Source organism: Protopterus annectens, chromosome 9.part0 (assembly GCF_019279795.1).
Source record: "Protopterus annectens isolate FY-2018-M chromosome 9.part0, PAN1.0, whole genome shotgun sequence".
Taxonomy (NCBI): Eukaryota; Metazoa; Chordata; order Ceratodontiformes; family Protopteridae; genus Protopterus; species Protopterus annectens.
In genome coordinates this window covers 878400696-878416641 of record NC_056743.1, presented here as the reverse complement: position 1 = coordinate 878416641, position 15946 = coordinate 878400696, and the positions used below count along the sequence as shown (strand labels likewise).

Genomic DNA, 15946 nt, shown 5'->3' with positions numbered 1-15946 from the left:
AAATCCCAAACTACAGACAGAATTTTCTGAATGAATGAATTTGCACTTATATGTAACAGTACATTAAAAATATTCACATTTTAACAAGGTATGCTTCTGTTTGTGAGGTGAGGCAACCTGATTAAAAGCTAAAGAAATACCAAACATATGCAAAAAAAGAAAAAAAATGAGCAAGAAGTAAAAACAATAACTAAATGCTGCTGATATTGGCACCTTTTTTTGTTTGTTTTTTGAAACATGACCTTAGTAAATGATACCACTGAACCTGCAGTTTATTCTTTACCCAAGGGATATGCACTTAATTTTATTTAAAGAATATATTCTGATGGAAAAAAAAAACTTGTGGCAGAATGTGTTGGCAAAGTTTGAAAACTCACTGGAGGCAGAGATGCAGTACTACAACATGGACTGAAAAGCATTGCAAACTTTGGATAAAATGTCTGCTAAAACAAGAACATCTAGGAGCTCCAGTAACAGAGTAAGAAAGCCCTAACTACAACCCACATGGCTGTTGATCAATTAGCAGCTTGGGCTTCTGTGGCAGCCACATAGAGAGATAAAACCATGACTACAGCCCAGGTGACCAGAGATAGTGTAGCAGCTTGGCTCGTGAAAGAGCTGGGAGGATAGCAGCAGACTGGGATTGGCCAATGTTATAATCCTAGAGAAGAGAGGAGGTGCTTCAAGATATGGCCTTAGATAGGCATTCAACCACCAAGCCACTCTGGCAGTAGCTGTCATTGTAAGGGCATAGAAACATGCACCTCATTTGGGTAGGTCACTGTCTTCCCCATAGTAATGCAGGTCATCCATCCTCCTGCCCAAAGGAGAGGTTAGACCAGATACAACCTCACTGACAGAATGCTGGGCAAGGGTACTACCCACTGCTGAGGCTGCCTGTATGATGGCCTTCCCAGGCCAGGTCACACCCAAATTAAGGAATATAAAGGAAAGGCGAACAAATGGGCACAGTTAATAGTAAGTGGCCCAATGGTACACAAAGTATTTACTGGGAGAACAGGAACATATATGTTTTTAAAGACTTACTGAACATGTGCAACTTAGCCTGAATAAAGTAACACATAAAAGATTAATGCATATTATTTTTCACCACAGAGACATACTTACTATTTCATAATCTCCAGATTCATACCCAGTTCTCCTCCCTTTACTAATTCGATCAGAAAAGTCTGCAAAGCAAAAAGGAATTTATAAACCAGCATGCCAGCTGCTGAACACAAAACTAAATGCATGGTAAACTACAGAAGGTGTCCAAGAACAATATCTCTTTTTGCCTTGCTTTTACAATATACCTTCCCACACGACTATTAAAACACTTTGTCTTAAATGCTTGCTTTTGTTTTCATTATATCTTAATTACAGCAGCTGCATAGGCACTTCTCAGTTGTTTGGCATTTTATTATATTTTTCCAAGGGAGAAATGTTAATAGACCTAAAAAAAAAACCCACTTCAACTGCACTTCAGTTTCAGTTTTATCCTTGTCCCTCAGTAGTATTTAATTTTAACACAAGCTCTTCAAAGACAAACTGCTGAACTTTTTTTAACACTCTGCCTTGGACTATATACTAAAGACAGATCCAAGAATTATTCTTCACAAAATTATTACCTGCCCAATGGCGTGCAGAAAGACTTCACATCTACCACACTGGTGACACAGGTTTGACAGTAGGCTCCAACAGTTTAATATCAGCTCTTCTCTTCCAAAGGGAAGATCAGTGACAGCAATCCAAAAATACCATAAAAACGTCATGCTACTTACAGATCTCAAACACTCCCTTTTTCTGTCAATACTAACAGCTGCAAGCTCCAGCAGTTTTACAGCCTACTCACACAGCCCTTCAAAGTGTTGATTTTTTAAATAATCAATTCACTCACATTTACATTAAGAATTTCAAATGAAATAATCCCTATGTTGAGGAGTTTAATATCCCACATTTTTTGGAACCACCCAATCTCAAATTATTAAAAAATTTAGAATTTTTGTCTTTGTTACAGACTTCTTCAGAACTAACACCACCATACATGAATCACTGTTTTCTTAACTCCACCCACCCTTCTAGTCAAACTAGTGATTTTAACTTCAAACACTTCATATTGTTTCATGCATACTTGGGGGATTATCATCATCCGATCTAATTTCCCACATCAAATCCTCCTTTTCCAGAATGTTTTTAAAACACCATTCTCATTTTCTGCTACACAATCTAAATAAAAAAAAGCAAATTACAAAATCTTGACGTACAGCAGAATGCTTGTACAATGCATTCACATTACATTTATTTTACTTGTGTTGATATTATCTTTTCTTCTTGCTTATGTACAATGTGATGCTAATGATACAAACAGCAATGTATACTACTTTCTCTGAATTACAATTAAATCTATCTGGGAAGCATTACTTTCCTCCATTCTATCTACTTGTGTCTTCTTGTTCATTCTTTCCCCATTAATAAATCAATAAACCTTGCATATATCCCACAAATAAGTGCCAACATTTTTAAATGCTGCTCTTCTTTTATTGTGCTGTTTCTCCAAAACATCTTTCAAAATTTCCCAGATTTGGCTGATAAATAAACCAGCTTAATCATTACTATATCTAACTGAATATACCAGGCTATAACCCATGCTATGCATCTTCTTTCACTATTTTTCCCTATCTTCTTATATAATAATGGTGTCAATGTTTCCATTTCAGTTTAATTTTACTTCCAAAATATTTCTTAATATCTAAACTGTATCTTCTTTCTAAAATCAACTCTTTCAAAGCCACCTCAGAGGAAAACGATTAGTGGTGTCAGCTTTCCATTACCTGGGTCGTGGTGGGAGCAGTTTTAAAACAAGAGGTGCGGTTGGAGCCAATAGGCTATGCTTTCGTTGGTGTAATGATTCACTTCATTAATATCACAGCAGTCACGTAAGAAGGGAGGAGTGGCAACAATACAAGGGAGAGAATGAAATTAAAGGACCGATTATTAAACTGTGGCTCTGCCAAGAAAATGTATCAAGGAAAACTGTACTTGTTTCCACTTTTCAGCAAGATACCTGGTATTTATGCTTGAAGAATTAACAAAATTTAAACTAACAAGGGAGCATCCAGTCTGAGCGCTGAAGACAGTAGTTATCATAAAAGTTTTTACTCATTCTTACTACTCAAAACGGGTTGCTTGTGTTAATGTAGGATCCACAGTAGTCATGGAAATGCTACAAAATCAAGCAAATGAGCATTTTTTGCCTACAGAGGGGAAGTTGTAATAATCTGAGGGTTCTTATTCCTAGAAAGAGAAACAGAACCAGATATTTAGTAAAAAATTAACAGTAATTTATCCTGGAAAAAGAAAAATGGTAGAGCCATTTATGACATGTGAGAGCATACCACTGAAATAGGAGTAGTTTCTCTTAATGAGAAAAATTCTTTTTAAGATTTTTTTTATATACATTGTGTAGTACATTGGACTTAGCTGCAATAAATATTTTGATTATACCAATCTTTAGAAGTTCTTAGTATTCGTAACATTAACAAATTAGTTTTATATGGTTTACTATCGGACGTCTGAAGATGCTCAGTCAAAACACAGGATCTTAACATGAGAACACTGAAATACACCTATGCCAAAACTATCGGACTTGACACCACTCCCCAATGCGGGCCTCATGCTAGCACTTGTTTGTGTTAGCACGGGTAGGGCGTTTTGTGATTTGGTGTTAATTCGGGATCGTTTCTCAACAGTGTTGTGGTTTTCAGTGTTCCTTTGATGAGATCCTGGGTTTCGACAGAGCATCATTTGGACTTTTGATAATAATTTGTTTTATACAACTCACTTAAAATCCAAGCCAATTGCATCTAGTACCTGGGCTACTGGCAGGAACAAGCAGCTTGAATGAGATCTTAAAAGTGAAAGGGATGGTGAAAACTAGATGTTTTGGTCAACAACTCTGCAGGTGGCAACTGAACATAATTACATGGAATATGAATGATCTGGTAGACAGAAAGAAAATAGAGGATTTTATTATATCTTAACAAAGAAAATGCATAACTAATTATGCTCCACAAAGCACATCTGAATAAACTAAACAGGGTTTTGATAAAATAAAGTGGTATGTTGGTTTTAATTCTGAGGTGGGGAATGAAAGGAAAAAAGGCTACTAGTTTTACTTAATAGATGCAGTAACATAAGAGCAAAGGAGAAAAAAAACAGATTAGGCAGATTTACTATGATAAAGGAACTATACTGGTAAACATTAATGTTCCTCAGAGCTAGAAAAGATCAGTTCAAGTTAATGTTAGGGCAAACTACAGAATTCCAGGGATAATTACAAGGGTGGAGGATGGGAGAATGGAATTTAATCTGTAATACTTTAGATGTCTCTAGTGGGCCAAGAACTAAAGATGCTCTGACAGAAGTAAAACTCTCAGATAATTACATAAAAATGTTTGGGCTGAGAAATGTAGGCTTAATAAAAATGGTGAGAGAGAAGTTCTATTTTTCTTAACTGTTTATAATACATGGGCAAGGCTAGACAGAATCTATATTTTACAGGAGAACTTAAATATCCAATTATTTTTTCAGACCACACTTTACTGAAAATGCAATTAAATTTGGGCAAACACTTGCAAGGATTAAGACACTAAAGATCCCCTATTAATGTATTTAAATTTGGGAGTTTTAAGAAATGAATGGAGCAAAAGGTTCATGAAGCACTAGAAAGGCTCTAGGCCACAAAAGTTAATTTATGGCATGGATAGAATGACACAAAACTGGTCTTGAGCACTCTACTGGATATAAGGGAAAGAGATTTTGGGAAAAAGCAATAGGTAGGGCTTACTAAATATTAAACAGTTACAATTAAGACAAAAAAAAGATGTCAAGAAGACTAGGAAAGATTAACGCAAGAAAGAGGACAGATCTAGGAGTACAAAGAACATCTTAAATACATAATGTTTACATGAAACAGTTTTACTTTGAAAACTGACCGAAGTATGCTGATTTTTTAGCACAAAGGTCAAAGCAGCAATATAAAGGATTGTATCAGATTTAGCATAATGAAATTAAGACAGACAAACACACAATATCCCAGAGATATTTAGGAAATATTATGAACATCTATAGAGAGAAGAGAGTGGGGAGGGTCAGAATGCAGTCAGAGGCAAACAACATGAGAGAGAACATTTATACAACTACAGGAAGCAATGAAACATCTGGCTACTGGGAAATCACCATGTTCAGATGGGATTCCCACTGAAGTATGGAAGCAAGGAGGACAGAAGGGCTTAGAACAACTGATTACGTCTATTCAACCATATTCTGAAGGGAGAGCGGTACGAAAGACTTGGAAACAGGAAATTACTTCAGTAAAAAAAAAAAAAAAAAAAGGAAAAGACTCAGCGACTCAGAGTTCTTAACAGACAAATAGCAGTTTTGAACTACAACTACAAGATTTTTTATGATGGTTTTGGCAAACAGATTCCGTAAGTTATTAGCCAAAGTTACAGACCTAGATCAATGTGGGTTTATCAAAAATAAGCAGACATTTGACAATATCAACAAAACAATAATGAGGAAGAGAGATGCAGAACTAAAGATGAAACAGCTTATGCTAACAGGCCCAGATAACAGGCCGTGATGACAGGGTGGATTAAGTGTATTTAGAGAAGGTTTTAAGCAAATCTGACATACCAGACCAAATACTTAACATAATATTTAGATTTTATGAGGGGTCTCAAGCAAGTATTATAAATCAATGGCAGATATCAGAATAATTGTTTTTAAGAAGGGGAACAGGGCAGGGATGTCCCCTATCACAATTACTTTTTGCTATGTACTTGAAGCCACTGGTAAATGGAATAAGGCATTCCAGCATCAAGGGATATTCCTGGTACAGAAAGAAGAAAATTTTGTTAAACAGATCAGAACAAGATTTGTATGTGTTGTTCTACTTCTTGAGAAGTTTTCAGGAAGTGGCAGGATAATAAAACTAATGAAAATGAAATAAAGGCTCTGGCAATGGATATTACTCCTACTTTTGAAATGGTACAGAGTTCCCCACTTTTTGTGGGGACATGAAAAAAATATTTAGGGGTACAGCTTAAGAGAAATGTGGATTTGGCAGCCTTAGAAACATGGAAGGAAGTTGGTGAGAAAGTTATAGGAAATATTACAAAAAATGGGAAATGCTGCATTATGGACAAGGAAACTACCTTGCAACCAATAAAAATGTTAGTGGTCCCAGAGATCATATAGGTTGATCAGGCATACTACCATCAATCCAATAAGAACTTACGGAACAAGTTAAATATGAAATAAAGCAAATTTTTGGAATAGGAAGTGATAATGGGTGAAGTGGGGAAAGCTAACACAAGATATACGTATATGAAGGCTTAAACTACTTGATGTAAAGAAATACTTCCTGGTGACACAAGTTAGATTAATTTATCTGACACTTGTCTCCAAGTTATGGCCAAAAATAGAAACATATGACCAGGCAATATCTAAAGTTGGGAAGGATCGGTAAACTATCCTTCTGGCAAAGCAAGAGATTAACAGAAAAAACAGATTTTTGGGAAAACCATTATTATGAAATTTGTGAAGAGCTGTTCAAGCAAATATCATTAAATAGAAGTTATGTCCTTACCATAACGTTCCATGTGGAGTGTTCATCTCGCCTTTTGTTCTTACACATGGGTTTGGAGCCGATCCTCGGCTCCGTGTCGGCCGCTTGCAAGCTCTGCATCGAGAAGAAGCTCGAGACAATCTAATACCCACAATCCCCCTCTGCCTTTACCTCAGATCTAGTTTGCAAGCAAACCAAAAGTCAGAGAGAGCACACTCATGCTTACATCACATAGGCACAGAACTAAGAGTCTATATATATATATATATATATATATATATATATATATATATACACATATACAGATATATATACATGTCAACTATATACACAACAACTGCAATGCAGAAGCAGAATGCCCCAGGCCAGGCACCAAAACTGAACGTTCTTCCTAAGGGCGAATGTAAGAACAAAGGCAGATGAACACTCCACATGGCGTTATGGTAAGGACATAACTTCTATATGTGATAGTGTTCAATCTCGCCGTTTGTTCTTACACATGGGTAGCGTCCCTAGCTCCTTGTTCCTGAGGACTCACGGAAGGATGTTCTTGAGCACAGTGGAACCAAAGGTTGCTCTGTCCCTAGAAACCTTGTCTACCTGATAATGAGAAATGAATGTATGTGGCTTAGACCAAGTAGCAGCCGCACAAATAGCGTCTAGTGGTAGGCGAGCTGCATGAGCCAGGGATGTAGACACTGACCTTGTTGAATGTCCTTTGGGTTTGTGCAAAAGAGTTTGATTTGAAGAATCATAGACATAGATGATACAATCCGTTAACCACTTAGAAAGAGTTCTTTTGGTAACCGCTACTCCTTTTCTGTTATCAGCAAAGGCTACAAAAAGTTGATCAGTTTTTCTGTGATCTTTTGTTCTATCCAAGTAAAACCTTAGCGGTCTGTGAACATCTAATTTGTGCAACATATACTCCATTTTGTTGGAGTGATTCTTGAAGAAAGTGGGTAATTCAATGGACTGATTAATATTATTAATAGAACAAACTTTAGGAAGGAAGGATGAATTAGTGCGAAGAGAAACTCTGTCAGAGTGAAAGATCAAATAAGGTTGCTTAATGGAGAGAGCTTGAAGTTCAGATACTCGCCTAGCGGATGTAATGGCTACCAAAAAGAGAGTCTTCCATGACAAAAATTTCAATGGGCAAGAGGAAGCTGGTTCAAAGGGGGGCAACATTAACTTAGATAACAATAAGTTTAGACTCCAAGGTGACGTGGGAGATCTAATTGGTGGTCTAATATGAAAAGCCCTTTTAAAAGGCTTTACAAAGTCTGTGGGCCATAACAGGAGCCCCACATTCTTCCACATGGAAATTAGAAATGGCAGCCAATTGAACTCTTAATGTGGCAGGAGAAGCACCCTGATGGAACAAGTCTGTTAAAAACTCTAATATTTTATTCAAAGGAGCTATAACAGGATCCACCTGCTGTGTATTCACCCAAAATACAAATCGCTTCCATTTACTAGTATATGTTTTAGTAGTGGAAGCTTTATGAGAAGCCACTAATATATTCTGAACTGCAGGCGAAAGAAGATCAGACCTGGCTAAGTTGGGAATTGGAGCAGCCAAGCTGCTAGATGGAGGGACAAAAGCACGGGGTGAGGAGCCCCTGACGAGTGAGTCAATAGATCTGGCTCTGGGTCCAGGATCCAGGGTCCCCGAATGCAGTGTGTCATCAGGAAGGGGAACCAAATTTGACGAGGCCAGAATGGGGCAATGAGGATTATTGTCCTGTGTAGGTTTCTGGCTTTCTGGAGAAACTTTGATACCAGGGGGAAGGGAGGAAATGCATACAGGAGTCCCGGGCCAATCGTGAATCAGTGCGTCCCTGGGGACTTCGAGGGGTAATAGGGCAAAGTAGCTCCTGCATTTGGCGTTCATTGGAGGCAAACAGATCGCAGGACAAAAATCTTTTTCGCAACTGACTGTTTTAGGGACCACTGGTAACAGAATTGCTCTGCTCAGCCTGTCGGCTATGATGTTGGATGACCCGGGATGTGTTGCTATCAGAAAGCGACCGTGGACTCGCCCATTGCCAAATTCTCATGGCCTCTCTGCATAGCTGATAGGACTTGGTTCCCCTGCTTGTTTATGTACCAGACTACCGACATGTTGTCCGTCTGAACTGCAATAGTTCCCAGAGGAAGAAGGGGAGCAAAGTGTTGCAACGCTAGAAACACTGCCCTCAACTCTAGAACATTGATGTGCAGATTGTACTCTAAATTGGTCCATTCGCCTTGGACTGTCTGTCCCTGAAAGATGCCCCCACCCTGTCAGGGAAGCGTCCGTGGTCACCGTAACTGTAGGCGGGTAGCACAAATGGTCTGCCCTTGGAAAGGTTTTGGAGCCACCAGCTTAGGTGTGTTTTGCATGTGTTGTTATGAGAATCTCGTGTGTTAGAGGTAGTTGTTGGAACGACCATTGTGCAAACAGTAGCCATTGTAGGACTCTCATGTGCAGTCTTCCCAAGGGTATTGCAATAAGAGAAGCTGACATGAGTCCCAAAACCTTCAGTACCAGTTTTGCTGGGGATTTCCTGGACAAGAGAAGAAGACGATGTGAGTCTGAAGTGAAAGTATCCTTTCTGAAGGAAGTCTTAGAATTAACTGATGTGTATTTAATTCGCTCCTATGAATAAGATACTTTGTGATGGCTGTAGTAAGGATTTTCGGAAATTCCTAGGTGAATACACAGTTGAAGAGTATAGTCTCTGGCCTGTACTAGTTGACGCTGGGTGGTGGCAGAGAGGAGCCAGTCGTCCAGATGAAACACCTGGAATCCTTGGCGTCTCAAGTGAGACGCTACCACTGCCATGCATTTGGTGAAGACCCTGGGGCTGAGGTCAGACCAAAGGGCAGGGCTCGAAATTGAAAGTGACTGGCACCCAGCCAAATGATCTCTGGATGCCCTGGCCATTTTGATGTGGTAGTATGCATCCTTCAGATCTATTGAGCACATCCAGTCGCCCTTCTGTAAGAATGGAAGGATCGATTGAAGCGTGACCATTCGAACTTTTCTTTCTTGACGAAGGTATTGAGGTCGCTTAGGTCCAGAATGGGCCTCCAGTCCCCTGTTTTCTTTGGAACTAAAAGAACCTTGAGTAAGTCCGAATCCTTTCTGGTCCGCTGGGACTGGTTGGATGACTCTTTTTCTAGCAGCTTTGAAATTTCTATAGCTGCTGGCTCTCGCAGATGGGCACATCTGGGAGTCTTTTCTTTGGAATGGGATAGGATAGAAATGGTATATTGTAACCTCTGGTAACCACGCTTTTACCCACTTGTCTGTAGTTATGTTTTGCCAGGCCTGAGGGTATAAAGCTCCCGACTGCCTCCAGAGCAGGACAGTGGGCCTCCTCTCAGGAGTGCTGGAAAGGTTTACCAGGAGTGTATCCCTGTCACCTTGATTCTCTTCCACCTCCCCTCCTCTGCCTCTAGAAGGGCATCACCCTGTGTGCCTGGGAAAGATCCTTGGGGTTTTGAAACCACAAAAAACAGACTCCGACAGCAGACAGAGTCTTTCCCTCCTGCTCACACCGGGTAAGGGTCTCCTTTACTTTGGGGCCAAAAGAGTGGCACCGTCAAATGGGGCGTTAGTAAAGGAAGACTTGAAGGCTTCCGCGAATGAACATAAGCGCATCCAGGATTGTCTGCAAGAGCAATCGCTGAAGTTGCTGCCCTACTCGAACCTTGAGATCAGCCTCATGGACGAGTTCACAATGGATGTAAGGGTATTAAGTTGCTGTCACTTTCTCTGAGACAGCAGCATCTGTAGTACCCTGGAGGGTATCTCCCAACTCTTTGACTAGATCCCTCTGTAGTGTGGGTCAAGTAGTTCAGGGATCGCATGGAAAAAGCCGCTGAACTAAAAATGCGCTTCCCATACCTGTCCATAGTCCTAGAATCTTTATTAGGGGATGGACAGATGAGGAAGATTCCGACATCTCCCACTGGAACTCCTTTGTTAAGTAAGTCTTGTCCTGGGGTGCAGTGATATACTTATTGGGTTTCCTTGGGACTGGTTCCACTGTGTCAGGAGCCTCCCATGCCCTTGAGCAATAAGTTCCATTAATTCATCGTGACCCAGGAGGAAGAAGACGAAGGGCAATGCCTTCAGCAAGACTGACTCATCCTCAGAAGGGGAGGGACTGCCAGTCACCTCTCTGTTTCAGGATCTCCAATATGTCAGAAAAGAGACATCTTCTGAAGGTGACTTAGGGACCCTTCTGACTCATCTAAGTCAGTATCGGATGTCAAGGATTCTTGTGGAGAATCCAAGTGTCTCCTCTTACACAATCTTTTCCTAGGGACTTCTAAGCCTCCGGGGGCACCTCCAGGGGTGGCTGAGACACCGGTGCTCGACGCTGGATGTGGCCGTGGGTGCAGAGGAGGATTTATGGGGGAGAGGTTGCTTCTACTGATGTGGTTGTCTGGGTAGACAACACCTTCCTCATCAGATCGAAGCACCCGGGGCCCAGTCAAGAATCTCCGGTTCAAGAAATGGGAAGAATCCCGAAACAGGCAGGCATCGACCCTGAGGACGGCCGCCGAGGCCCCGGAAGAGTCGGAACTTCGACGGAACCAAGGACAGATCGTGGTGAGAGGAACAGACCGAGAGAAGGACGGTTCTGGACCCGAGGGCTCCACAATCAGAAGATCAACCTCTTCCGGCTCCAAAGACTCGACAGGTCTCGAGGAGGAATGGATGGAGACAATGGGAGGCCTTCAGGTTTCGACACCAACTGGGTGGAAACTGAAATAAGTTTGGGTAGGGCGAATGCTCCAATAACTTCTGCACCACACGATCCACATCGACATCTGAGAGCTTAGAAGAAGAACGGGTCGAAGGAACCAAAGACGGAGCCGACCTCAATAAAGTCGAGAGGGAGCTCCATCACCGGTTCCAAGACTCGAGGCTCAGGAACCGACACCAGTTGAACACAGTCTGTGGAACCGGTGATCTAACTTTACTCGAAGAGCTCCGATGACTTGGGGATTTGGATGCCTGGTCTGAAGCATCCAGAGCCTCCTGAAAGGAAGGTTTTAATAACCCTCGGTCCATGAGTTTCCTGTCATGACCCTCCCACTAAAAGAGTGACAAATTGAACAGTCCTCTTGTAAGTGGAGAGGGCCAAGGCAGTAGACACAGGAACTTATGGTTGTCAGTAACTGACATTTTTTGGCCACACTGACAACGTTTAAAGCCTGATTTAATTTTCTCAGACATTTTCCAGGAAAGAGAAAAGTCAAGTCCAGTATAAGAGTCAAGTCCAATAGAAAAAAGTCAAATCCGATGTATATGTCAGTCCGGTTGTCAATTTTAAGTAGGGTGGTAGGCCCGAAAACTCTAACCAGTTAAATAAACTTAACGGTACCGAGAAATTCTACCTACACACACACATACACTAAGTATACCAAAAGGTACTATTAGAACAAACTTTTCCTAAAATATAACAAAAATAAAGTTATATCTTATCTCAAGATGCTCGAGCTCCCAGCGAAACTAGATCTGAGGTAAATCGATGCAGAGCAGAACAAAGATTGAACACTATCACATAAATGGTTTCCAGAGTTGGTTATCATTCTCCTCAAAAAAGCTTTAAGAACTTTTAATGATGCTATGGAGGTGTCATTCGGACCTATGTGGAAATTGGAGATTACAGTCATTTGTACTTTGATAGTGGAAAAAAATCTGACAGAAACTCCAATATGGAAAAGATGGGAGCAGAAAAAGGATTTATTCCTTTCGACATAGCTCAAAAAACCTTTTCCATTTGCTAGGATAAACCTTTTTTGTGGATTGTTTCTGGGAGGCTGAGATAATCTGAACCGATGCTGGGAGCCAAGCATCTGTGGCGAAAGTCAGAACTGGGAGCCAACCATCTGTGTCAAAAATCAGAACTGGAAGAATCAAACAGTTAGCTTCAAGGATTTCTGGTCCAGAGGAGGCAATCTGGCCAGGGGAGTCAAAAGATTTGGACACTGATCCAACATCCATTGGGGGTGTAGTAGTAGCAGAGGCCACGGGAAAGGGAACCATATTATCAGAACCAGAAGAGAACAATGAAGATCACTCTGGTCTTACACTTGCTTTCTGGATGAATTTGTTCTCTAATGGTAACACGGCAGAATGCATAAAAGAGACCAGGGGGGCAATTTTGGACTACAGCATCCCTTGGTGACTGTCCCTGTGGAGGGATCAGGGCAAAATAACTGCTGCACTTGCTTAGGTAGGAAGCAGAGAGGTCACAGCAAGGTTGGCCCCAGTGATGGAAAACCAAAGCTGCCACTGTTGGATCGAGGGACGACTCATGAGACATTAAGATTGTTCTGCTCAATTTCAGCAGTGAACAATCCCAGAATGTGCGTTGCTATCAGAAATTGGTACGAAGACCTCAACCACTGCCATACTCTTATAGCTTTCCGAAGAAGACGGTATAAGCAAGTTCCTCCCAGTTTGTTGAAGTACCAGACTACTGCCACATTGTCTGTATGGAAATCACACCCTTGGGGAGAACCTTCTGAAATATCTACAATGCTAAGAGGACTAATTTCATCTCCAAGACAATGATGTGAAGATTAATTTCAAGTTCTCTGTCACACCTGGAAACTAGACTCCAGATGTGAGAACCTTGGACCATTCTCCCTTTAAAATGTCCTCCTCCATCCTAGAAGGGAGGTGTCCGTAGTTAAAACAGCCAATGGTGCATCCGTGGGAAAGGGACAACCTTCCATTACTAATGGAGATGTTGTCCACCAGCTGATATGATCGCTGTATACTTCTGTAATGCAAATTTTGGTACGGGTGAATGTCTGGAAACCACTGCACAGACAGTCCATTGAAGTACACTCACGTAGAATCTGGCTAGTGGAACCAGTAAGATTGTGGAGGCCATTAGACCTAACAGACGTAGAATTAACCTTGCTGATGGTGAAGAATGCTGAAGTACCTGCGCAACTACCAGGCGTAGAAGAACACTCTGGAGTGGGGTCATTTGGCAATTTATAATGCTTAGTCCAGGTGGCATCCAATGAATTCCATTTGTCGTAACGGGTCCATATAGCTCTTTGGTAAATTTATTGTAACTCCTAGGTTTTGCATTAGGTGGATCAGCTGGGTCCACATGATGCAATAGGAGATGCTTGGAGGTAGCCATGAGGAGCCAATCGTCAAGATATGAGAAAACTTGGATCCCTAGCAGACAGATATGCTGCTACCACTACTATTGTCTTGTTAAACATCCTGGGGATTGTGGTGATACTGAAGGGTAGCACTCTAGATTGGTAATGATTGGTTCCCAGCTGGAAACACAGAAACCTCCTAGAATTCTTCTCTATCTTTATATGACAGTATGCACACCCTGGAGATCCACTTATTACATCCAACCATCCTTCCTCAAAAGTGACAAAATGGACTGGATCATGACCATTCAGTACTTTGTCTGTTTTACAAATTGATTTAAATGACTTAGATCTAGAATGGTTCTAAGGTCCCCCCATCTTCTTGCATACCAAAAAGAACCTTGAATAGACTCCAGATGCTGACTTGTCTTTGGGGACCATTTAGAGGATTCTTTTTTCCCAGTAGCTTGGAAATTTCTGCTGCTGTAGGTTCCCACTGACTGTGTGGAACTTTAGGAACTTTCTTCTTTTTTACTGGGAGAAAAGAAAAGGTAACTGAGTAGCCTCTGGAAATTATGCTTACCATCCAAGAATCCGTTATGTTTTGCCAGGCTTGTAGGTGCATAGTTAAGTGCATTCCTGAATGCCTTCAGAGTGCAGCAGCCAGAAAACTTTTCAGAAGTGCTAGTAGGACTTTTTGATGCAGAGACCACAAAAATTCATGACTTTGCAGTCCGCCTCTGCCTCTTGGGTGATGTCCATTAGAGTTATCACCTCCACTACCACTAGGAAAGTCTGTCCCCAGGACTGTTGTGATAACAACCCTGTGAACTGTGGAACAACATTTTCTTGCCACCCCTCTGATTCCTACAGAAGATCATTTGTGAGTTGGATAAATGGATTCCCACTTCAGAGAGGGTTTTACCATCTTGTTGACTCCTGGTTGGAGAGCCTTTACCTTTGGCCCAAAAAGAGTGGAACGGTCAAACTGGGCATTAATGAAAGACGTCTTAAGGCCTTCCACAAAGTCACAAAGACTCATCCAGGTAAGTTGGCATACAGTAATGCCAGTGCCCCTGCCCTCCCTGTGCCATCAGCTGTTAAGACACTAGTCACGTAGTAACATTTGATACAGACTGGATGAAGTCAGTTGGGAGTCTGCAGTCTTCTGAACATCTATCAAGGTTACAGGACAGAGACTTGGAGAGCTCTTTAGTCAAGTGTCTCTGGAATAGTGTTACATGAGCCAAACAGTCACTAAAGCATATATTCATTTTTCAAACTGATCCAGTGTCCTAACTTCTTATGGGCGGAGGGTGGACAGAGGAACTTATACTGATGATTCCTTCTTGGTGGCCACCACTACCACCATGTCATTGACTGCTGGACCTATGCTCCAATGCTTCCTATCCCTGGGTGCTGCCAAGATCCTATCTGGTTTCTCTGGTATTGGTTCCACCAGGTCAGAGTCCTTCCACGCCAGCTGAGCCATAAAGCCAGTCAGGAGACCAATGGGCAGTACTACCCAGGATGAAGCCGAGCAGGAACCGAAGGCCACTAAGAACATGGTCTCATCTATTGAAAGGTCATCTATGGACCATCCTCCTAGTTGTTTCATCAGTTTGAGGATCTCACTGAAAGTGAGGGATCTTGGGGAACCCTTCACCTTCATTCAAATCCATGTTTTCTTTGAAAGACTCTTGGAATGAGTCTGTGTACTGCCTTTTGCATATCTGTTTCCTGTGAACCTGAACTGGTGGATGGTCAGACTAGTTGGAATCACACTGGGAACTCACATAGTGAAGCTGCCTTGGAAGCCTGTGGTGCGGATTGTCCCTATCAGAATGAAGGGAAGCAGCAGCAGAATCTTCTTGAGATTTGGGTGTAGCCGAGCTGAGTGGTAATGCCTTTTCTTTTACCACAGCCAAAACCTTCTCAAAAGTCTCAAAGGCCATAGGCACCACTGGAACCCAATGAGATCTCCTCCTGTCCGAAGAAAGAAACTCCTTGGCACTGAAAGTTCTCAGCCCAGAAATCTATCTCTGATCCAAGATGTCAAGGGCCGAGGCCCCAAGAGGGAGAGACAACTCCAATAACTTCAGAGATGTCCCATCCCCTCAAGTCCCAGTGCCAATGCTTCAGCTCCTACACTCTTCTTGATCTGAACACATGGGAGTTTGA

At 41.5% G+C, this 15946-nt stretch overlaps 1 protein-coding gene across 1 annotated transcript in view; it reads right to left on the bottom strand.

The window, feature by feature from the left end:
• The window catches only part of DCTN2 (dynactin subunit 2), a 767074-nt gene that overhangs the window by 549720 nt on the left and 201408 nt on the right, over positions 1 to 15946 (bottom strand). Inside the window, 1 exon segment of the mRNA XM_044083609.1 lies at positions 1129 to 1190. Within this exon segment, the coding sequence (XP_043939544.1) occupies positions 1129 to 1190 (62 nt within the window).